At 42.7% G+C, this 25086-nt stretch overlaps 1 protein-coding gene across 3 annotated transcripts in view; it reads left to right on the forward strand.

Moving 5' to 3' along the window:
- The first annotated feature begins 6195 nt into the window (after positions 1-6195).
- Positions 6196-25086, forward strand: part of exoc6b (exocyst complex component 6B) — a 142726-nt gene continuing 123835 nt past the window's right edge. For all 3 annotated transcript variants that reach the window (XM_079491205.1, XM_079491206.1, XM_079491207.1), the window contains exons 1-2: positions 6196-6351; positions 23189-23354. In XM_079491205.1, coding sequence (XP_079347331.1) covers positions 6263-6351; positions 23189-23354 — 255 coding nt within the window. In that variant the 5' untranslated portion in view covers positions 6196-6262. The remainder of the gene's footprint in view (positions 6352-23188; positions 23355-25086) is intronic.

Raw genomic sequence — 25086 nt, forward strand, 5'->3', positions numbered from 1 at the left:
GATTAGTTTTGTTGCTAGGAATGGTAAAATGAATACATGCTGTAATTAAGAAAATTAATGTTCAACAGTAGAACTATTTTAAATAATACAGTTAATAAAGTTAATACTTTGATTAAACAGTATTTACAGTTTCCTGAAAACGTTTTATTTAAAACTGTAAAAGATAAACTTGTATAAACTACTTGTATATAAGTAATGAGGGAATGTGATATTTTTCCAGGCATACAACAACAAAGGTTTATGGCTAGCTCAGAGGAATAAACACATCTTCAATGAGAATAAATGGAAGTGATCTTCGAGGAGAACAGTGGATTTTGAACGATGACAACAATGCAGACCATCAAGTGTGTTTTAGTTGGAGATGGCTTAGTGGGTATATCTAGCCTTTTAGTCACCTACATGACGGACACATTTCCCACTGAACTACCAAACACTGTACCAACAGTCATGGAAAATCATACAAAACTGATAACGATTGACGGTGAACAATACAACCTCCAACTGTACGAAGCTTCAGGGAGTGAAGACTATGACAGGTTGCGCCCGATTATGTACCCTGGAACAGACGTGGTTCTGGTGTGTTTCTCTGTCGTGGATCCCTCTTCATTTGAAAACATCGAAGAAAGGTGGATACCTGAGATCACCCATTACTGTCCAGGCTGCCCCTACCTGCTGGTGGGCCTGCAGACCGACCTGAGGGAGGAACCCTCCACTGTGGAGACACTAGCCAGGATGAAACAGAAGCCCATCCCTCCAGAGACAGCAGAGGAACTGGCCTGCCACCTGAACGCTGTCACATACGTTGAGTGTTCTGCTCTCACAAAGGAAGGTGTACAGCATGCATTTGACCAGTTGGTTTTAGCGGCTCAGGGTCACTATGACCCCAAAGAGATGCACACATGTGAGCTGTTATGATCCCTTGGAGTACACTTTTGCTTTTGAACTGTATGGTGTTTGTTTAAACAGAGCCTGTAACATTAAATTAATCAAAAAATAAGTATTGTACGTTCCAGAAGTGTTTGACAAGTGGATCAAGGTTAGATTTCCAGCTCATTCCATAATATAGCCTTTTAATGCTATGTATTTTCAAACAAATCAAGCCCTTCGTGACAATTGGTGCTGCTATGACCTACGTACGTACCCAATGTATACGTATGATTGTATCTCACATTGATTATTGTTTAACTCGTTCATTCGCATGTGTGATGACACAAAAGTATAGAAGGTTTAAGGATTTTAAACAAATGTGTCATGTACAAAACATGACCGCCTTCTCTGGGGAACTCATATAAAGAAAGACTGATGGTGCCACCAGATGGACCACCTTGACTCAAACACGCCAGAGTAAGGCCAAGTGTGGACAAGGACGGACGCATGCACACCGCACAGACGAACAGTCTGGTGAGAGGACCCTAGGACGGACGCATGCACACCGCACAGACGAACAGTCTGGTGAGAGGACCCTAGGAAGTAAACCACAGTCCTTGACACACTGACGGCGTGGAACAAACTCCCACTGTACCTTCGACAGGCAGCCTCTGTAAACATTTTTAAAGCACAGCTCAAGACCCACTTCTACACCCTTGCTTTTAATTGATTTGTTTTTTTTAATTTCTTTTGTTATTCATGTCCTCACTGTATTGCATTACTGCTCTTGTTTTTTAATGTTTATGCCTTGCTTTTCTTTCTTTTTTTCCTCTCTTCATTGCTCTGTAAAGCACTTTGAGCTGCATTTCATGTCATGAAAGGTGCTATACAAATAAAGTTTTATTATTATTATTATTATTGAGACCTCTCAGTGCCTGCAATCCCCCAAGAACAAGGCTGCCCTGGGTGCAGCTGTTGCTAGGGTGTGGTCGGTGCTGGTTGACTGCACCTGGGTGGCAGGACACTGCTGGATGCGGTGCCCTGTTGGCCAGGCCAGGTGTGGCTGATGAACCAAAAATCTGTGTTTTGTAATATCTCCATGATTAAGGCATATGTATTATTGTTAATGTATTTGTTTTCTTTTCTTTTACACACTTTGTGTTTTTGACTCAATCTGTGATTTGCTGTATGTATTATGTTGCTGTTATCTGTTATCCGTCATAGGTCAGGAACAATGGATCCAGCATAATTACACACAATATTGTTCATTATTATACACTTTACCTCCAAAATAAAGTAAAGACTAACAACAATTTTGGACAATCATTCATCAGCTGAAATGATTGGTGGTGAAAGAGATAAACATTTATTTAAAACTTTAAAAGATAAAGACATTAACACTTGTAAGTAATGAGGGAACGTGATATTGTATTAATAGTAGTATTCAGTAGTATTTAATACTGTATGGTGTTTAATCATTTCAGTACAAAATTGTAACCCTGCAAAACTAAAATAATCAACAAAAGGAAGTATATATGCACAATGCCATAAGTGTTGGTGGTCAGTTTACTGGTTAAGTCTGTTTTGAACTCTACAGCAGAGAAATCAGAAATCAGGTGGTGTAGTTTTACATTGCAGCCAATAGATGGTGCACATTAACCACATTTAATAAGAAATGACACAAATTAGAAATAGAACAAAGTTGGAACTAACTATAGCCTACACATATGGATCCATGATCCATGTTGAAAAATATGGACTGTGGTTGAAGGAGGTTGTGTGAAAAGTATTGTAACTGGAATATCTCGTCTACTGCATAGCGTTAGTGCAGGACTGAGGTCTTTGTAATGATATAAATGTGGAAATTCCTGTTCTATTGCATTGCATAAATGACAACAACCATAAATTAATGCCATAACAAGCCAATTCTCAGTTTAGAGCCGTTTAGAGATTTTGAAATGTCCCTCATGACCAAAATTTGTACAAGGTTTCATGAACTTGCAGGCCTTTCCTTTCTTCATGAGCAGCCATGTTGCCCAGCCCAGCACTGGCACGCACCCTTTAGACAATTGGTGTGAAAGCTTAGTGGCATCAGGTCAGCAAAAAGTAAGGCTTAGGTGAGACAAGTTCAACTGATAGCATCAATATCAATGGTCAGGACAGAGTCATTTCTTACCATATACAACAATGTCACATGACAAACTGCATCATCATTCAAACATAATCACACACACACACACACACACACACACACACACACACACACACACACACACACACACACACACACACACACACACACACACACACACACACACACACACACACACAAACACACACACACACACACCCCCCCCCCCCCCCCCCCGAATTATGGTCATGCCTCGTGACATCACATCTCCATATGGTCACGCCTCGTGACATCACGTCTCCATATATGATCACGCCTCGTGACATCACGTGACATGAAGAACCTTAGATCTCCATAAATGGTGCCCTGTGACACGTCACACCACCATATACCATCTCCATTATGAAGATCACAACACTCATCTAACCCTGGATAACCATACATGGAGAAGACTGATCATCACATAGATCTGCATATATGGAGCCGGCCAGCATATCTGACCTTAAACCCTTAGATCTCCATATATGGAGCTGACCTGTTCCGTTCCATATGTTGATCATTCACCACCCGTCCTTGCTGTTCTCATGTACCATGCACCAGCTCAGTGGCCTTGTGCATGGTTAGAGTGTCCGCCCTGAGACTGGGAGGTCGGGGTTCAATCCCCAGTGCCTCCCTGCTTGACACTCAGCATCAAGGGTTGGATTGGGGGTAAGTCCCTGCGACATACTAGCGTCATGTCCAGGGGGTGTACTTGTACATCAAGCTGCCTCACGTCACGCTCCTGCCCCATGGGCCTCGTGGCTTGGCAAGGCTACTTACTTACCTGCATGTACACAAGATGTAACAATAATGTCCAACCTTGAATCAAACCCTGTACACTCAAGACACGCGCCATATATGGCCAGTACAGAATGCCAAAGCGCCCAGCAGTCTGCTTCACCCAGGCGGATGCGTGCAAAGGGCGAGGTCGCTTCTCACCCTTATATAATATACATAATAATATATATAATGGTGTGAAAGTGAAAAGTGAAATTACTAACTTTAATATCTATAATCTAGCCTACATCATTCAGTTTCCATTTGATGTTAATTCATTGCCCCCGTGTGGCTATTTACAGCATAACTACATTTAATCAAACTTGGAGGTTTTGATTGATTTTCTTTGCTAAAAGGATTTAAAACCCAATAATTGTTTCCATTGGGGATTTGGCGTCCTTCATATTCAAATTCAATTCACCAGAAAAGGTTAAGAAAGGTTCAAATGTAAACTTTAATCACATATTTTAAACTTCTAAGCTTTTCCAAATTGATTAAATCGATTGATTAGTTAGTAAATACACCGGGACTCCGCTCGCACGGACCACGACAGGGCATATAAATAAACAAGCCAAACCCACAAGTGTTACATGACGCACTGGGTACAAGACAAGCCGGCGGGCAGTGTTGCCATGTCCGCTCATTGTAAGCGACCTTGGACATGTTTCGTTCTGTAAAGTTACTTGTATATTTTGATTGATTGATTGATTGATTGATTGATTGATTGATTGATTTAATTTGATGGATTGATTGATTGAATATGCTACTTTATTAACAGTTTGTAAAATGCAAATTTCCATTGTGGTCCTAAGTATTTAATATTTAATTAATCATGACATTTAAAGACAGGCCTACACTAACAGTCAATCAATTATCAACACTAGCAATGTAGTGCATATAATAGTAATAGTATTATGTACAGAAATCCTTTGGAGTGGGGGCGGGGGGTGGGGGTAATTTCTGATGTCAAGCTTAGAAGACGTCCAGCTGCAACTGGTCCAGGTGCTCTTTTATGGCGGTTTTGAAGGAGTGCAGGGAGGGAGTCACATATTTTGAGGGCATTCCACATTTTGGTATGGGATGAATGACTCACAAGATCACTGGAGCTCCCTGTATGTGTGTTTGTCTGTTTCTCACGTTATTGAAGATGTTTGACAGCCGCCCTACACTGTTCCAGGCCGCACAAGTTCAAAACTTTGAATCCCTATCTGATCAGATGAGATTTTTAAATCTTATATGTTGTTCATCCAGGATCAGACAATCCAGACAGATTTTGTCCCAGCCAGGAGTTCAAAGAAATTCAGGATAGAATCACCTGTCCTTGACCCAGATTCAGTTTTTGAAGATTTACCAGATCCTGAATATATCAGTGATCTAATCCTACCTACTGTATATTGCCACCGGATACATAGCAAAATAAGCGAGCCGGACAGTATAGCAAGTTGGAGCCATTTATTAAGGATTTATTTTTGAATGATTTTATCAAAAACTCTTTATTTGGTTGAATACACTTCTTAGAGGTTGCCGGTTGGCAAGAGCTCTCTGCATAAGTGACAAAATAAAATATATTTTTTATCAACAATAAAAGTTGTGTTTTGCTGTGGTAATTCACTGCAATTACAGAACTACACAAAATCTAAATCTGATCAAAAGTTTTGCAGAGTATCTTGAAGACCAGGCCCATTGCAAGTTGCTGTACTCCTGTCCTGAGTCATTCCATCCTAGAATAATTATGATGTTTGTGTTAGAAGTTTTGCTTTTAATCATGCCTTTCAAAGTCAAAGTCGTACGATTTGTCACACGTTACCGCAGTGAAATTTGTTCTCCGCATTTGACCCAACTCTTGGAGCGGTGAGCCGCAGCCGTGCCGCACTCGGGAATCATTTGATTAGTTGATTTGACCCCCCAGGCCCCCAATCCAACCCATTGATGCTGAGAGTGTCAGGAGGCATTGGGTCCCATTTTTACAGTCTTTGGTATGATCAAACCCTGACCTCCCAGTTTCAGGGCGGACACTCTAACCATCTGGTGGTTTGAGGTGCTAGAGTACCATGAGAGGTGCATGCATACTCAAAATGACATTGAATGAGTGCACCATATGTTTATATATATCTATGGAGTGCACCAGCTATTGTTACAGTAGGTGGGCCTTTGCAGGGTTTACCTTTTACGGGGCTTTTCTAAAGTGTACTGTGCTGCTTGCTTCCTATTCCTAAATGTTGTTTAAACCAGTGGTTCTCAAACCTTTTCATGTCAAAGACCGGGGGACCCCCAAATTATTGCTTTCGTCATTTTTAGTCATTTGGGGGGGAAAATACACCGGTTTAAACCAAATTCGCTTATAATGAGCGGACATGGCAACGCGAACGGCGGGGCCACGGTATTGAGTCACTCAGTTCAGGGCAGCTCAGTCAGAGTCAGAAGAAAGACTCCCAACAACATGCCAGGATGGCGAGTATAGAGACAGCCGCGGAGCATGAACGGATCCTGCGGGAGATCGAGAGCACCGACACCGTCTGCATCGGCCCGACCCTCCGGTAAGAAGCCCTCCTCCACCCACGGTGATGTCCTCCCCCGGAGAGGAGAGACAAACGTCCCGGCGGACTCCCGCTGCGGTTCGTTTGGCTGTAGATGTGAGCAGCAGAGGTGCCACAAGTTAGATAGAAAGCAACACCACCACCCACAGGCTAGATAGATCCCATAGACCGGAGGGACGTGTGTGCCTCGATTGGCTGAGATGGTAGTCAGGGGAGAGACGTTGTCCAGATTTGTTTATCTATGCATAATGATGAGCACACAAGAGTAAAACAACTACAATTATAAAATGTTAAGTTATTGTAGTAGCAGTAAAAATAAAATAAATAACAATAAAAAAGAGACATAAGGCTAGTGAAAAAGAAATTATATACAGTATTAGCAATTTGAGTAGCTCGAATAGCTCTTTGAATGCCTTCATGATATGCAGCTCTGGTAGCTCTGGTCCAGAGCTCTAATGAAGCCATTAGAGCTATGGACCAGAGCTACAATTTGAGTAGCCCCTTTCGGCACCCTTGGTTACCTTTTTTCTGAATTTTGGACAGCGGTACCCTAGGGTCCCTCGTTGGTTATTCCACTCTCCATAGGACGCAGATTTACTTACTGTCAGTTCATGGAGACCTGCGCGTTCGCTTGAGTGTTGGTGAGATGTTTCAAAGATGCATAAAACAGCTATAGGAGACAGCGGGAACGTGTGCGAAACAGCGCTAATCGGAGTTGTCGTTAAGTATTTTTAATACAAATATTATTTTTTTGAAATTTTGCTGAACTTCTCTCTCCTCTCTTCCTTGACTTCCTTATTGACTTCCCATTGTACCGCCTCCCGCACCGAGACTGGCTAGCTGCACGTTCTAGTTACTGCCTCTGATTGGCCGACCGCATACATGCAGGATGTTTATAATGCTGTTGTGTTGTGGGAGGCGGGACATGAGAAGTGAGGAAGAGATAATTTCAGCGAAGCAAAACTTTAAAAACACTTAACGGCAACTCCAATTAGAGCCTGTTTCGTACACGTTCCCGCTGTCTCTACTATAGCGGTTTTATGCATCTTTGAAACATCTCACCAACACTCAAGCGACCGCGCAGGTCTCAGACAGTAGGTAAATCTGCGTCCTATGGAGGGTGGAAAAACCTACGAGGGACCCTAGGGTACCGCTGTCCAAAATTCAGAAAAGGTAACCGAGGGTCCCGAAAGGGGCTACAATTTGAGGTGCTTCAAGGTGCTGCATGTCATGTGGGATTGTGGACATAATGATTGGCATATATTCAAGGTTTAAAGGTGGCCTTACACTAGCCGATAATCGGGCATTTTTGACGCTCGGGGGGTGCCCGACCGCTCAAAGCGCGATCGGGATCGGCCCGATCAACATCAAGAATGTTTGATATTTGCTCTGCCCCGCTCCGATTATCCTGTAGTGTGTGGTGCTATCTAGCTCCTTTCGGAACCCTACATTAAAGTTTCTGACATTTTGATGACTTTATGTAGGGTTCCTTCTCACCGGATTCAAGCGACATGGGATGCCATCTGACTTCCCCTGACTTAGCCCTGTGCTGCGGTGTGGGTGTCGCGCTGACATATTCCAAACGAAGCATATGAACGCTATAGGAGACAACGAACCATCTGACCCCCCCCGCGAACGGCTCAGAAGCCGTTAAGTATTTTTAATGTTTGTACGACCGTTTTGCCAGCTCTGAAATTCTCTCTTGTTGACATCCCATTGTACCGCCTCTCGGCATCTCGGTTGGCTAGCAGCGCCTCCCTACGCGCCTCGTAGGCGCAGCTAGCCAACCGAGATGTCAACAAGGAGGGACCGAAGAGAGAATTTCAGAGCTGGCAAAACGGTCGTACAAACATTAAAAATACTTAACGGCTTCTGAGCCGTTCGCGGGGGGGGTCAGATGGTTCGTTGTCTCCTATAGCGTTCATATGCTTCGTTTGGAATATGTCAGCGCGACACCCACACCGCAGCACAGGGCTAAGTCAGGGGAAGTCAGATGGCATCCCATGTCGCTTGACGCCGGTGAGACCGGACCCTACGTGGTAGGTCCAAAGGAGCTCAACCCGGGGGGTCCGGAGACGGGCTAGGTGCTATCAGATTTCAGATTGAAAAAAATCGGCTAGTGTAAGGCCACCTTAAGAGTGGACGCATAAGTAATGTGGGCAGCTCTTTGATTATTAAAATAAAATAATAAATGGAGAATGGTCTGAAGTAATGTCAAATATGTATTTCACATTTTTAAGGCTAGGTCTACTATTTCTTGCCACAAAACCTGGGCATTATGGGCATAAATAAGAAGTCGAGAGGGATACATTTAGGTCTGATAATGTATAGTGTGCATATTTCAATCATACTTTGCATTACTTCAGACCATTTCCAAATTAAAAAACATTTTACACAGGGAAAATTGCCAAATTAAAATTGATGCCCCCCTCTCTTCTTCCTGTACAAGCACACAAGAGATGAAGAGTACAATTATTTGGTTTTGTTTTAGCTCTAGTTTTGGTTGTTACACAAAATGTAGAAAATAGAACTTGAATATAGAAAATACAACATATTCAAATTCAAACAGAAAATAAAAAATATCTTCAATATGAATCATCGTTATTGTTATTATCAGTATATAATTTGTTTTCTTTTGAATAATCGTCAACATTTTAGTCTAAAACCCTTTCCTCCGAGGTGGTGGAAAGCCTGGTGGGCGAGGTTACTAAAACCCTAAACCCAATTAGCGAATCACAACTCGACCGTCCCCCTGGGCTATGGGATACACATGCAGATGAGTAAGCCTGGGACCGAGGCTAGAGAGAGAGAGAGATTCTCAAACTTTAGCCAGTAGTAGTTAAACGTTCCTGCGCCAGTGTGTGTCTGTCGCTCTGTGTCCCACAGTGACAGTTTATAAATATTTATATGTATGTCCATAGCAGGCATTAGCATAATAGCATTATAAACGTTACGTCACAGTGTGACACCAGTGGGTGTGTGAGTTAGTGAGTGGACTTGTTGGTGGCTATAGCTCTTAGCCTGTTTGTTAGCTTGTTGCTAAAGAGGGCTGGGCTCACAAGTCACAACATCCCAGCAGGTCTCTCTCTCCTCAGGTTGGTGATTGGTGAATATGACAAGAAGTTTGTCATTGTGTCCTTTTGATTAATTGTTATCTTTATTGATCATGAAGTAAAACATACTTACATCATATCACCAGCCACCATAATCAAAATTATATAAACAATTCCATATGAGGTGTATGATGTCATGTCATGTACAGGTAGTGTGGTGCTGTGCTGGTGAGTGCATGACATGTTTAGAGTTCATGATATGCTAATGTGTCTCTGGTCAGTGGGCAGTGGGCACTCAGTGGCTCTCAAACATTTTCATGTCAAGGCGGACCACCCCAAATTAATGATGTACATGGCGAAGGACCCCTATCTGAAAATATTTTGTGTCAGGGACAGGGACCCACCCTAGCCGCAATTTGCAACTCTAGATTTTTTTATAATGGGATGAATCTAGAGTTGCAATACCCTCCATTGACTCCCCACTCATCATTTTGCGTTTGCGATCTGCTTGTCTTAAACGACGTTAAACTCACCAACATTGCAGCTGTAGTCCAAGCTTGAATTATTCTCTTTCAATCTGCAAAGCTTGTTTTTCATAAAAATCCCCCGTAGACATGTTATGAGCTACTTTCTGTCAAGAAGAAGAAATGTTGGAGTTTGGAAGCGCTCGTTTGTATTAAGGGGTCGCGCTGCTGCCTCCTGCATTATGTGCAAATGCGAAACAGATGCATGCAGGGACGTTCAGTGACTTACGACGAGCGCTTCCAAACTCCAGCACTTAGAAAAAGAATCACTTGCACAGAATTTCTTGACAGAAAGTAGCTCATAACAACAGAAAACAGAAAAACGAATCCTCTGCCGTCAGACAGTTCCCTGTTCTTTCTAGCTCAAGCCTTTCCGTTTTCTCTCACTCATCGCTCCCAAACATGGACATATGATTGATGACTTAAGTTCACCGAGCGTGTTGAGCGACACGTAAACAGCGAATTAGCCTAAAGTGTAGCTGACCACAGTTTGGTCTTTTTGTGGCTGTTGTTGTGTGAATGCAGAAAGTTCCTCCAATTGATGGCTACCTGTAGGGCTGTCACACGATCATGAAATGATACTTGAATGTCATACAAAATAATAATTGCGACTTTAACTATTATGTTTTCGCATTGTGTTTTCAGCATTTTTTTTGAATGGAAATGTGAAACTATTCAATTAATTTAGCAAAACAATTACGTCTTGTGTGATTGGTTGGTTAACTTGGTTATAGAGGAAATAACAGGTAAAAGAACAAGGAAGTACTGCAGAGAAGTGTGTGTGTGTGTGTGTGTGTGTGTGTGTGTGTGTGTGTGTGTGTGTGTGTGTGTGTGTGTGTGTGTGTGTGTGTGTGTGTGTGTGTGTGTGTGTGTGTGTGTGTGTGTGTGTGTGTGTGTGTGTGTGTGTGTGTGTGTACATCCTAGTATGCACATAATTCTTTGTCTCTCTATCATTATCTGTCTCAATCTCTGACTATTGTTAACTTGTTGCACATCTTCCGTGCTTCAATTTGAGTGTTCCTTGCATGCAGTCAGGTGGCCTAGTCAAGTAAGTGTGGATGTGTACACATACTGTACGTGTGTCCTCTCAAAAGCCAGTCGTTTCACAGCTCTGTGCGACAAATCTCAGTCACATTCTTGCGTGTGTCCATGACTCAAGCAAGCAGAAAGACTGGCTGCCTAGTGCCTACTGCCTACTTGCTTGAGTCATGACAACGCACACAGACACACACACACACGCACTACTGAACATTGTTGCACCTTTTCCAGCTTCTCTTTCCTTTGAGACTGGCAACTCAGCATTTCCAAAACACAGTGCACACTGCACACATACACACACACACACACACACACACACACACACACACACACACACACACACACACACACACACACATAGTCACAGTCACAGTCACAGTCACAGTCACAGTCACAGTCTAAGCCTAGCTGTTGAGAGACTTTAGTTTCCAGCCTGTTTAGTCCTTTTATAGCCCTGTATCTTTTTAGCCAGTTATAGACTATCAGTCTTGGGTCTAATTTTAGAACATGCTGCAACTGACAGCTCCACTGAGTGTGTGTGTGTGTGCGCGCGTGCATGCATGCGTGCGTGGGCGCGTGTGTGGGCGCGTGCATGCGTGTGTGCGAGAGATGGCCAAATTTCCCCACAAGTTAGAGCCACAGACATTGAGAGGACCATTTTCCTGTACCTCACAAGAGAGATGGTGGTTTTATGGTAAAAACTCTATGGTAAGAGTTAGGCTTGCAATTAGGAATAGATTATGGGTTGAGTTTAGGAGTTATGCCTCATTTATTCTCAGGGGTATACTGTGGATTTTTTAAACTAGAGGAGTGATAATGTCACGTGCATGTGCACACGCGATATCGCACAATATACAGTACGTCAGTGGTTCCCAAAGTGGGGTCCGGGGACCCCCAGGGGTCCTTGAGGTTATTCCAGGGGGTCCCCAGCTAAATGATAGTTTGGAACCAAATGGTCCCTTATGGGACTGTAAGAGAGTGTACAAATGGAACTTTTACAATATCATTTTACAATTATAATATTTTACAATATAAATTGGGGTCCCAGAGATCGAAATGCCAACAAATGGGGGTCTGTGGATCAGGGTTAGAGCAGCCGGATGGTGAACCGCGAGGCTCCCAGTTCGATCGCGGGCGGGTTAGTGACGAAGTGTCCTTGAGCAAGACTCTGAACCCCTAATTGCTCCCGATGTGCAGGTTATGGTGCCTTGCATGGTTTCCTCTGCCATTGCGGTGTATGAATGAGTGTGTGTGTGTGAATGGGTGAATGAATGGAATGCACAATCTATGTAAAGCGCTTTGGATAAAAGTGCTATATAAATGCACCATTTTCCATTTATTTACAGTATATCAAATTTTATTCTATTTACTTGCATAATGGGTATACTTTAGTGTTGTCATTGTCATATGCATTTACCTTGCAGACGTCACCTCTGTATTTTGGTTCATGAATCCATCAGCCATTGTTCATTCATTCCTATGCTAATTCACGCTTGTTGACGCTCGCTTTTGTGTGAATGGATGTTGCCAGTTCGAACCCGGGCTCCCCCAGAGTTAGTGTCGAAGTGTCCTTGAGCAAGACACTGAACCCCTAATTGCTCCTGATGTGCTGGTTGGTGCCTTGCATGGTTTTCGCCGCCATCAGTGTATGAATGTGTGTGTGTGAATGGGTGAATGTGTGTAAAGTGCCTTGGATAAAGGCGCTATATGAATGTACCATTTACCATTTTTCGGATCAATACGTGAGGTAGACAGGCACACTCTCACGGGTATGGATGTGACATTTAATATTATATTATACAAACGTGTGTGTGTGTGTGTGTGTGTTAGGGCTGGCCGATATTCAATAAATCTAATATGACGATGTCCTGACAATAGAACAATGTAATTCATGTTAAACATGGTCAGCGTCTGTCCCTAGGGATGGGTTGGGTTGTATGCTATCTACAGTAGAGACTATACTAAATGAGATCATGACGTTGGCACTAACTTTGGAATGGTGGAATATATGTGCTATAAGCGATTGCGTCATCACAGTCTATTATTCCATGGCTCGGGCCTTGGAGTCACTCCTTTAAAGCTGGGCTCTGATGGGAGTTTACCATCCTGAACCCTTTGACCATGAAATAATATCACACATACTCTATGACGACATGCTTCTCCTACACAGGTCTAGGCTGGTTGCAGCATTCCTCTTTCTGACAGAACTATATCTCTCTCTCTCTCTCTCTCTCTCTCTCTCTCTCTCTCTCTCTCTCTCTCTTCTAATGTCAAAGAAATGGGCAGGCTGCAGCATTCTTTTGGCAGTGAAAGATAAAAAAACTAAACCATAATAGAAACGTCTTTGGTTGAAAGTGGGAGGTATAGAAGAAAAACATAAATGTTAAGGCTAGCTAGTAGCTAGTTCATCATTGAACAGGTTATGCATGGTTTGGCTTCGCATACCTGTAGGCCTTCTAATGGGGAAGTTGTATTATCTTAGCTGTATTAATGGTTGATTGTTTGGATCCTGTGTGCGTGCGTGCGTGCGTGCGTGCGTGCGTGCGCCCCCACGTTACACTGCTTAATACTTGCAGCAACAATGTCCCAATCGGCAGCAAATAACTTTGAGATACACAGACACACTCGTCTCTGTCTCAAGGCTGGGAGCTTTGTTTGGACAGGAAGGTTTGTCTTCCGAAACAATGGCTGAGAGAATATTGCAATATTGTTTCTGTGCCCAACAAACTCACCACCAGCGTGAGTCACACGGGCCATAGGATACAGTGCTGTAGGAATTAGGAAGGCTCCTCCTGGCTACATGTCGAAGTGTCCTTGGGCAAGACACTGAACCCCAAATTGCTCCCGATGTGCTGGTTGGTACCTTGCATGGCTTCCGCCGCAATCGGAGTATGAATGTGTGTGTGAATGGGTGAATGTAATGCACAATCTATGTAAAGCGCCTTGGATAAAGGCGCTATATAAAATGCACCATTTACCAGTATATTTACCAGCTGTTTTACTCCAGTCATAATACAGTCCTCTACCCAGCACATGCAATTGTGTATGTGCTTAGATGCTGGATATGCCTACGTGTGTCACTTTGGTCAATAGTAAAGCTCTGTTTCATTCTAAACCTTGTGTGTCTGTCAACATTATATAATATAATCCTTTATACAGAACGATGTAGGATGTAGGCTACATGCTGGAGCATTTCGGTGAACAAGCTCATGTTGGCTGTACCGCCGTGAAAATAAATAACAGTGGCGACTTCCTTTTTATTTCATTCTTAGGTTTTCAGCTCTTGACAGGAAAACCTTGACATAAACACTGGAGTAAAACGGGTCTATATTTACATTTTTGATGAGATGAGAAAGTCCCTAATACAATAGCATATTTTCCATCTACAAATTAAACTGAAATTAAGCATGTACTTGTTCTGTATGTGAATCTATCTAAATATTATATGCTCAAAACTAGAGATGCACAGTGATTTGACCTGTGATCGGAATTGAGAGAACTTTACTACTATAGTCCGCACAAGAAGAGAGACAAGTCGAGTGGCAAGAGAAAATAAATATCGACAGCCATCTTTGCAACCGGCCAATAATATTGCATCTCTTTACATAACTTTCAATATTGAAATTATTTTAAAGTTGTAAAGACAGACTTAGTGCACACACATTTTAAGAAATAATTTATGTCCACACACAGGAAAATGCACAAGGACACAAACATTACAGTTGCAGTTATATTACAATCACAAACTTATGACACATGTCTTGGAATCATGATACAGCAAGAATGTCACTGAGCAGCGTCTTTGATAGCCATATTCGTTCACACGACGGTGGTCAAGACTAGGTTTAGTCTCCGTATATGGTGGCATAGACAGTACAACAGGGTCAGTACAACACCTCCCAAGTCCTTCTGCTTCATCCTCTGGACACGCCAAGCTGTCGAAAGTTCGAAACACTCCAACAACTGTCTGTGCCTGTGGACATGTCCCAGGCTGAACCATCAGAGAAAACAGAGCCAGCTGTCTCGCACAAAGCGCGTACACACACACACACACACACACACACACACACACACACACACACACACACACACACACACACACACACACACACACACACACACACACACACACACACACACACACACACACACACACACAGTCTAAGGGAACCAGGCTGTCGAGAGACTTTAGTTTTCAGCCTGTTTAGTTAGCACCATGGTACAGTTTATGTTCACTTTAGTTGAACTTTTTCCAATTTAACCCATGCATTTTCTTCTCCTCAATTAGTCGTTATGCCAATTAATTCCCCGCCTCACACATTTCTGTGTGTTGTCACTATACTGTTTTATCCTACTGTCTCACCTGCCAGTGAGGAGCCCCCACCGGGAGGATGTAGAAGAGTCTCCGTCCTACTCCTCCCGCCCAACCCTCCCTGCTGACAGGTGCGTAGGGGTACTACAGCCCGTAGGGGTACAGTGAGGCACAGTGACAAATATCACCCTCCACCCGGTTTCCATGGCCCCGAACATGGGCCAGTTGTGTTGGTATTGACGCTCATGCACCACGGTCACTGGATTTGAACCAACGCAGTGCTTTAGTTGTGTTTCTGTTCTGTTTTCTGTAAACGCTAACATGACTGTCCATTCTCTCCTCTCTTCAACTTTATACTGTCATCTGGACTGAGTGTTGTGGGTTATGTAAAATTGTATGACCAAACCTAGACTGGGATAATTTCACACTTTGCATATCCACTCTAGAACAGATACGGAAATGGTTTGCGAGTGTTAGCTCAGACTGAAACCCAATAGCCAAATATCTCCTCTGGCCACGGGGGATTCCTCCTTTAGTCTAGTGGTTATTGGTTAAGATTTTTGACTTTTACTATCCCAAAGTGAGTCTGAAGTATAAATAGCTCTGCAATAGGCTTCCTGTTTTAAGAATAGTTTCTCCTGTTGTTGGTACTGTACATGTATTGACATCATCTATATTGTATTTATTTCCGCTAAGTGGGTGTGTGAGAGTGTGTTATCTGGTCGTGCAGTTATACTGTGCACACCGCCCACATTTGTAGTTTCTATCAGGTAGACACTCATTGTTTTTCTTTAGTCTCTCGAGACAGACTGTTGAAAAAGAGGGCACTGTTTTTCCTTTATTTTTTGACGATGGATTCTCAGATGTGGTTTTTGCTAAACACAGCCTGCATCAGTTTGTCCAAGCTTCGATATGCAAACAAAAACACTTTCTTAACTTCTGAACTCCCCATTGCAATTAGAACTGCATAGTGCATACTCACTCGTAGTATGAAGACTCACCCCTTAGCCTTGTTAAGAAACTTCGGAACTCCTCATTGCAATTAGCTCTTCGCTAAGTCCCACCCAAGCCCGTTGTTGGCCAATACCACGTTAGCGACGGTTACTAAGGTAGGATACTGGTCACGCTTGCAATGCTGGTCAAAATGTTTAAGCAGTGTCAATAAATATATTTGCTGTACCTCAGAAAGAGGGTTTGTTTTCTTACCTTGTTATGAGCAAACTAGTCCGTTCCATGAATTATTTCGCTCCGTTGTGCAGTTTAATAGTACATATTAGAAATAAAAATAGGCTCTCATTGACTTCCATTGTAACGGGGAACAGCTCTCAAAGTCACTCTTTTAGAACACTAAGCTGATTCTGACCGTTTATGACATCAGGAAAACTGCGGTTTTATTTTTAATAAAAAATGTTAAAGTTGTCTTGTTTTTGTTTTGACTTCAGTGTTGCCACATTGTGTGAGAGAAATAAGCCAACTCACCTCCAAAAACAAGCCAACTCTTAAAGCCAAATCAAGAAAAACAAGCCAAAACAAACAATAATATGACCATATATAATCATAATAAAAAGATTGTATGCATTTATCATTATAAATACTATGTAGGCCTATGTCTATGATAATTAATGTTTTGGTAATGTATTACATACACTAATTATTAGCCTTAAGCCAAAAGTAGCGGGAAATAAGCAGACCTGGCAACCCTGACAAGTTTGTGTGGAAAGAAGTTCCGGTTTGCCTACAAAACGATCTGATTGGTCCAAATCTGTACACCCACTTCTGAAGTAGCCTCGGTCTCAGCCTTCCATCCAGGCCGTTGGATGTAAACAAATGTATTTGATCTCGTCCACTTGTCGCAAACACCATACACAATTTTGGACGCGTTTGAGGGAGACACTTTAGGAGAAATGTCTGGGACTGCAGCTGGGTGCATCTCAAACAGCATGGCGACTTGTTTACAAACGAGAGTTGGGAACACCAGAACCGCTTCACTGTATATCTCCAACCAACTTTATAAATCTATAAAAAGACGAAAATAAAACGGCATGAGTTTTCCTGAGGTCATAAACTGTCAGAATCAGCTTTTGTTGTGTTCGCTTATGTGCTAACTGACTGACTTTGAGAGCTGTTTCCCCGTTACAATGGAAGTCTATGAGAGCCAGGTATTTGACCAGCATGCAAGCGTGACCAGTATCCTACCTTAGTAACCGTCGCTAACGTGGTATTGGCCAACAACGGGCTTGGGTGGGACTTAGCGAAGAGTGAATTAGAACTGCAGACTCACTCCCACTCTTCCACCATAGTCTGAAGACTCACCCCTAAGCCCGTAGCACTTGCCCTAACGTTGACAACCTTGCAGGCTTATGCAAAGGGCGGCTAAAAATGTAATTAAGATGGCATGTTATGTAGACCGATGTCATTATTGGACTGGCATCCTATAGTGTTTATATTTTCAATGTACGTATATTCTACTGTTAGACTGATGCCAGGTTATTGGTTTCATTATGATGATCCTAGATGTTTCTATGCATTTGATGAAAACACAAGGTAATAACCTTGTGGTGTTCTTGCCTACTGTAAGTCGCTCTGAATTAAGAGTTCTGCTATACATGCCTAATTCATTAAGACTCTTCAGATCAGGATTGACCCTTACCATTTATTGCAAAGCTTTTAGTCTGGCGGTGTGGCTCTGCACATGTGATATTACAGATTACCTGTGCAACATACAGTACACAATCTGAGATCATAACCCTCCCCCCCAGAGCAGAGCACAAGATAAAGGTTGTTTGTGCCACTTAAGAGCCAATTAAGTGGGAACCGTCCGTTAGCCATTTTGATTGATTGTTCAAAAGAGGTAGGAAGGTAGAGAGAAAGGTAGAATGGGAGAGAGAGAGACAGAGAGAGAGAGAGAGAGACTGAGAGGGGGGAGAGAGAGGGGGACTGAGCTTTGCATAACCTTTGTGCTACATGAGCCAATATAAGTGGCAGAGAGAGAGAGAGAGAGAAATAACGCATAAGGAAGAGAGAGTTTGAGAGGGGGGAGAGAAAAAGAAGATGGGGGAGAGAGACATGAGGACCACGTAACGTGAATTTGCAAGCCTACTCAGATCTGCGTTGCTGCGTAGCACTAGTAATATCTAGTAAATATTATAATCACAGAATCACCCATTACATAACTAAATGCCACAGGTAGGAGGCCGGTGAGGTGGAGGGAATTTGAACGCCGACATCTGAACAACTACTGACTCGGCTAGTGAGTAGTGAACGGAGAACAGTGACATTGTCCCGCCTTCCATGTCGTAATGAACTATCAATGCGCTGGATATTGTAAATTGACATTGTACTTAAGCCCTATCTACTTAAACTAGACCTGTGCTTGTTGGCCACCGGCCTACTTTGGGAACGATGCAAGTTGGGAACGTAGCATGCAATACCCATTGTCATAGCACCCGTTTTAACCGTCTTGTCTCCTGTGTCCTTTTTGTCTCCATATATATGGAGATCTCTATATCTGTCTGCCTGTGTCTGAAGACAGGTGTGGGGAATGGCAATCAATTGGCTGAGGCAGAGGCTGGAAATTCTACAGGTGAGGGGACGGCTCATTAGGTCCACTGGCAGAGCCTGACCAGAGCCTTTTGTGGTGGATCTGGACAACCGTGTATCTGACCGACTCCACACTCGGCACTGCACTCCCTGTGGTGGTGTGGAATATGTGTGTCAAATTTGTCGGTGGGGAGAACGGTTCTCGCGTTATGTGGATTTACAGACGTGCGTACACACAGAAGTGGTGCAAATAGCCAATCAAGCTCAGAATGCGCTGTATCGCGCCAGCTGAGGTTGTTTTATTTGTCTTTCTGTCGCCTTATAGTTCTGTTGTCACTTTTGTAGAATAACGTCTAGACCTTCTTTGGCATCATAACCTCTTTGTGATTTAATTATGCTCACTTGGTTATCAAAAAATATGAATAATTCTTTGCAGTCTATGGAATTGACTCAATGGAATTGTTGCATTGTGCATGGTAACTATCCATACATAAAATATTGTTCCTGTCACACCTTAATGTCAGAGGTAAATAAAATCATGTGAAAAGGACATATATTGAGTGCGGGCATTTTCTTCGTTCCTTCCTGTCACACCTGACTGTTCGCACTGTTCCTGGCGCACGCACGCACGAACGCACACACAGAGAAACCACACCACTCCAGCTCTATACACTCTGGTTGTGTGTGTTCTTGTTCTTGAGGAAGACATGTGGTTTGAGACTCTAAATAGAAACAACTGTCTCAGCATCAGCAACATGGCCCCAGTGACCATCCAGCATGCACACACTGTTTTTTCTCTCTCACACGCATTAATATGCACAGCTGTTTGTGATGATGATATAACAATGACAGCAGTTTCCCAGAAACTGATTTTTGTCTTACAGCACACAGCACAGTCACTCTCCCTGCCAAGTTCTCAAATTCTGACGCAGCCCATCGTTAACAGAAAATAGGCTTTTGTTGTTGATGCTGTTGTTTATTTTGTTGTTTTTTGAAGAGAAGTTACTCTCTTTAGGACAGTTTTTGGTCATGAGTCTGAACCAAACATCTGTGGTAGGAGGAGATGATACCGCTGGGCAATTAACTGAAAATATATTGAAACCTCTACAGTAACTCACTTAAGTTAACTCTAGTAGGCTTTTATTTTCTTTTGTTTTTTATCAACTTATCGAATCGATATAGAATTTGTAAAATGTATGTAGTTATTTTCATAATCTACCGGTAAGACGCCCTGAGGGTGATAACGTGCTGAAACAACAGAGCTTCTTAATACGGCACAGTTGAGAAGCAGGTGTTCAATTATTAATCTGATGAGGTCAGATGTAGAGTTGCTGGCCGGCTCCATATATGCAGATCTAGTATGTCAAACCATGGCATGTATGGCTATCCAGGGTTTGATGAGGTTAGTGATCTTCATATATGGAAATCTAGGTGATGATGAAAAACAGGTATGTCCAGGGTTCATCATGGCCATATACTGTATAGCGGGTATTGTGTGTACAGGGTTTGATGATGTCAGGCCGAGATATTTGGAGACAGCCATATATGGAGCGTGTCATGAGGCGTGATGTCACGAGGTGTCCACATCCACATCGTCCACATCCACTACATTTATTTGACAACTTTAGCTACTAGTTATTTTCTAGATTTTTATTATTACATCAACCACTTCAGCCCTATATACATTTTGGCCATTTGAAAATGGACGATCTACATGCTTGCAAGCTTGTAGATCTGCTATTTTCAAAAATATTGTTTTATTCATTTGAAAATGCGACTTTAGTATTTATACATTGCAATATTGATACTAAAAATGTGTGTACTTTTCCCACCACTGCCACCTCCAGTCTGTCCAGTTTAACTCCTCCCTCGCTGCATTGTCTATAGTAGCATCAACACAAAGTTCCCTTGTGCTGGTGTTGGGTCGATGTTATCCCCCGACAACCCACAAGAAAGACAAGGACACTGTCTGGCTCCTGCAGACTACATCTGATGACACATTGAAGCATACGATACTGTCTGGCTCCTGCAGACTACATCTGATGACACATTGAAGCATACGACACAGTCTGGCTCCTGCAGACTACATCTGATGACACATTGAAGCACACGGCGCTGTCTGGCTCCTGCAGACTACATCTGATGACACATTGAAGCACACGACGCTGTCTGGCTCCTGCAGACTACATGATGACACATTGAAGCACACAGCGCTGTCTGGCTCCTGCAGACTACATCTGATGACACATTGAAGCATACAGCGCTGTCTGGCTCCTTGCAGACTACATCTGATGACACATTGAAGCACACGACGCTGTCTGGCTCCTGCAGACTACATCTGATGACACATTGAAGCACACGGTGCTGTCTGGCTCCTGCAGACTACATCTGATGACACATTGAAGCATACGGCACTGTCTGGCTCCTGCAGACTACATCTGATGACACATTGAAGCACACAACGCTGTCTGGCTCCTGCAGACTACATCTGATGACACATTGAAGCACACAACGCTGTCTGGCTCCTGCAGACTACATCTGATGACACATTGAAGCACACGAGCCTCCTCAGGAAGAACAGCTTGCTCTGTGTCTTCCTGTAGTGGGCCTCAGAGCAGAGTCCTGCAACGGGTCAGGTATCCGCGGATACCCCGTGGGTACCAGAGTTTGATGGGTGAAAACGGGTGGGAAAATATGCTTTTATAAGTTAACGGGTGCGGGGATGGGCGGAACGCAACAAAACTTGGCGGGTTAACATTTTAATCAGAGCGCACTGCAGGATGTTTTATATAAACAGCAGCTGGGTGCTTCTCAACAGCGAAGACAAGTTAAGTCCATCACATGCCCAAGGAATCGCCAGTGATGTCACATCACTGCCGATTCCTTCATAATGGCGTTCTGTTTTCTGCTGCTGTGCTACTTCCGTGTTGCATAGCAGTGACATCACGGCCGAATCCTTGCATCCTTATCGTAGCATTTCACGTGTTGTGATTATCACCATTATTGACCGGTTTCGAAAATTGGACCCGTGCAGGACTCTGCCTCAGAGTCATCGGTCAAGTCCGCTTCATTGCTCATGTTGCTCCCATTACCAAGAACATGGTATTTTAGGGATTTGTGGTATTGGCTTTATTGAGGAAAATGGATCAATTATTGCATTGGTCGAATCGATCGATAATCAATACGGCATTGCAATTGCGACGTTTTTACAGCACGGCTTATTGTCTCCACCAGGCCGAAGGCATAAGAGAGTATATTTTACACTCCGTCCGTACTGTCCGTCCGTCTGTTACCAGCTAATCTCCATCACCGTTAAACCTGGTCGATGCCAAATGTTTTCAAATTGATTAGACAATGTTGCACTTTTTGACATTATATTGGTCAAAATCAATAATTGGGGGTCTAGGACTCTCCAAATTGGCATCGGTCGGGCTCTAATTGTGACAGGCCTAGTCATGCATGAGTCATGATGCTGCTGACAATGGAGCAGTCACCGTCCGGGAGAACTCCTGTAGGTAGCACCCGTGCTTGTTTGTTTAAGCCTGTGGTGGTTAGGACTATGGACCTTGGCAGAACTACACACGGTCGCACACGTTCACGCGCACAGGTGCCAAAAATGGAACTGCATGTGTGTAGGAAGTTTGTTGTGATGTCACACTATTGTACAAGTCAGGCATTTCCCGGTCAACAAGGGGAAGGGTGGATGTAACACACTATACCTCGTGTGTGTGTGTGTGTGTGTGTGTGTGTGTGTGTGTGTGTGTGTGTGTGTGTGTGTGTGTGTGTGTGTGTGTGTGTGTGTGTGTGTGTGTGTGTGTGTGTGTGTGTGTGTGTGTGTGTGTGTGTGTGTTTACATGACATATGATTATGTCAAATCCTGTTTTTTTTATTCCTTTTGTCCAGTATTCTCTCCGGTACTTACTATACTCTTGTTTTTTGGCTGCAGCCTTTATTCAAGTTTAAAAAGTGTTAATATGTTGCCCCCTGCTGGATGCATCCTGTAAATGCACCCATTTCACCCAGTTTGTAGAACTGCAGGAAAAATCTAATTTAAGCATCATATTGTCACATTGATGTTGTTTAGGAATCAGCGCTAGTGCAGGGAGGGCTCCTTTCACACCGTTTCACAAATCACACTCACACATGAGGACTTGTTCATACAAACATTTCCAGTTGCGAGATTTTTTCTTGCTATATTTGTTGCTTTATTTTATTATGCTTGACTGTTTCCTTTATATGTGGATTACCTACTACAACATAATTTCACCTACTGTTTACAGCTGTAAACCCATGTGCCACTGAACATGATTTTGATTCTTGATTTGATTCTCTCTGTCTCTCTCTCTCGCTCTCTCCCCCCCCCCCCCCAGGTCAGTGTATGACGGACAGGAACATGGGCTGTTCATGGAGAAGCTGGACGGTCGGATCAGGAACCACGACAGAGAGATTGAGAAGATGTGCAACCATCACTTCCAAGGCTTTGTGGACTCCATCGCTGAGCTGCTCAAAGTGCGAGGAGAGGCCCAGAAACTGAAGGTAATGAGAGAGAGAGAGAGAGAGAGAGAGAACAAGGTAGAGATGTTCTCCGATATGTTTGTTATTCTGTATGTGCCTATTCAGACGGCAGTTTTAGGTGAAGAGGGGGCACCTTTTAGGTGGTCACCTCTTCACCAAAACGGTGGCTTTGATGGCGGCGCTCATAGTCCATCACCGTGCTCACATCTCCTAACCTCCATGGACAACAATTATTCAAATTTGTCCATTATTTTCCTCTCTGTTTTCTCTCTACTGCCTATTAGGGGTGTTCTGAAATATCGATATTGCGATATATATCCCCGATATATATCCCGCGATAAATAATCGATTCACCGACGGCAAATATCGATAAAATCCCGGGAGGAAAAACGGGTTGCGGAGCGTCTGTAACTGGGGATAATTCCGGGAGGAAAAATGGGCCGCGGAGCGTCCGTATAACATGACCGTTACTTATTACTACCAGTAGGTACCAGTAGGTAGTAGTAGTAATAAGTAGGTAGTCTAGGTAATATAATAAGGATTTGTACATGGTGAGGTGTCTGACAACACACGTGTGTTTATTTATGTCCTGATGGGACATAAATAAGGCACGGACCGAAACGACAGTCCGCCCTCTAAATGCTTCCTTCTGAAACTGAATCTGTGTAAATGGTTCCTACTGAAACTGAATCCATGTCCTGACAATGACAAATTGACAATGCAGAAAAGAATAAATATTACACCCACATTAAGTATCATCTGGTTTAAACTGTAGTTACTGTGGGCAGGGTTTGAATGACAACCTTTGCAACCAAAACAAATAATTAAAACATGAATACTACTACTACTACTACTACTACTACTACTAATAATAATAATAATCAAAAACAATTATTGGAATATTTGATTATTATGACTCATCCATAATTACAATTAATTGTAGGCCTATCTATTTCATGAAAGATTTTACTAATACTTGATTATTAAAATAAAGGAGAGGTAGTTGGCCGTTGGGTGTGTTGATATTTTCTAATATGGCACCCTTTGAAAAAAGTTTGTACATCCCTGTCCTGGAATGTGCAATAAATAGGATGGACCACGGTACTGTGGTAGTATATTTCAGTTGAAGTTAGCCTATATATATTATTATTATTATTTTCATCTCATATGAAAGCAGGGAATCATAGCTTCAAATTGACATTGGTTGTTCAAGTTAAATTGATGTGTTGATGTTATTACCATAGGCAATATTGTTGTAAAAAAAAGTTAAAATGACCAGTGAACTGCACTGTTTAATATTTCATGAGGACTTGGTTTCAATACATGAGCCCAGTACATTTTAATGGGTTCTAACTTGACACAAAATATGACTTATTCATTATGATCAGTTTGAAAAGTAGAAATATAGGCCTCCTCCTTATAGCTGCCTCCTTCCAATATCAATATCAGAATTGGTTGAGACAAATAAAAGCCCGGATTAATATTTGAGGATTTACGGTAGTAATTCCTGATTTTTGCCTCATTTTCAGTTGCACATATCGTGATATATCGTTGGTGAAATATATTGAATATCGCAATAATTGCAATTTATCGAATATTGTGATATTATCATTATCGAGGGTCTAATATCGCCACATATATCGTATCGTGAGGTACCCATATCGTCCCACCCCTACTTCCTATCTGCCTCTATTCTAGTGCTTTCTGGTCCTTTTTTTTTAGTTCCTTTACTATTCTATATAGTCTCTCTCTT

This window comes from Electrona antarctica, assembly GCF_951216825.1.
Source record: "Electrona antarctica genome assembly, chromosome: 21".
NCBI lineage: Eukaryota > Metazoa > Chordata > Actinopteri > Myctophiformes > Myctophidae > Electrona > Electrona antarctica.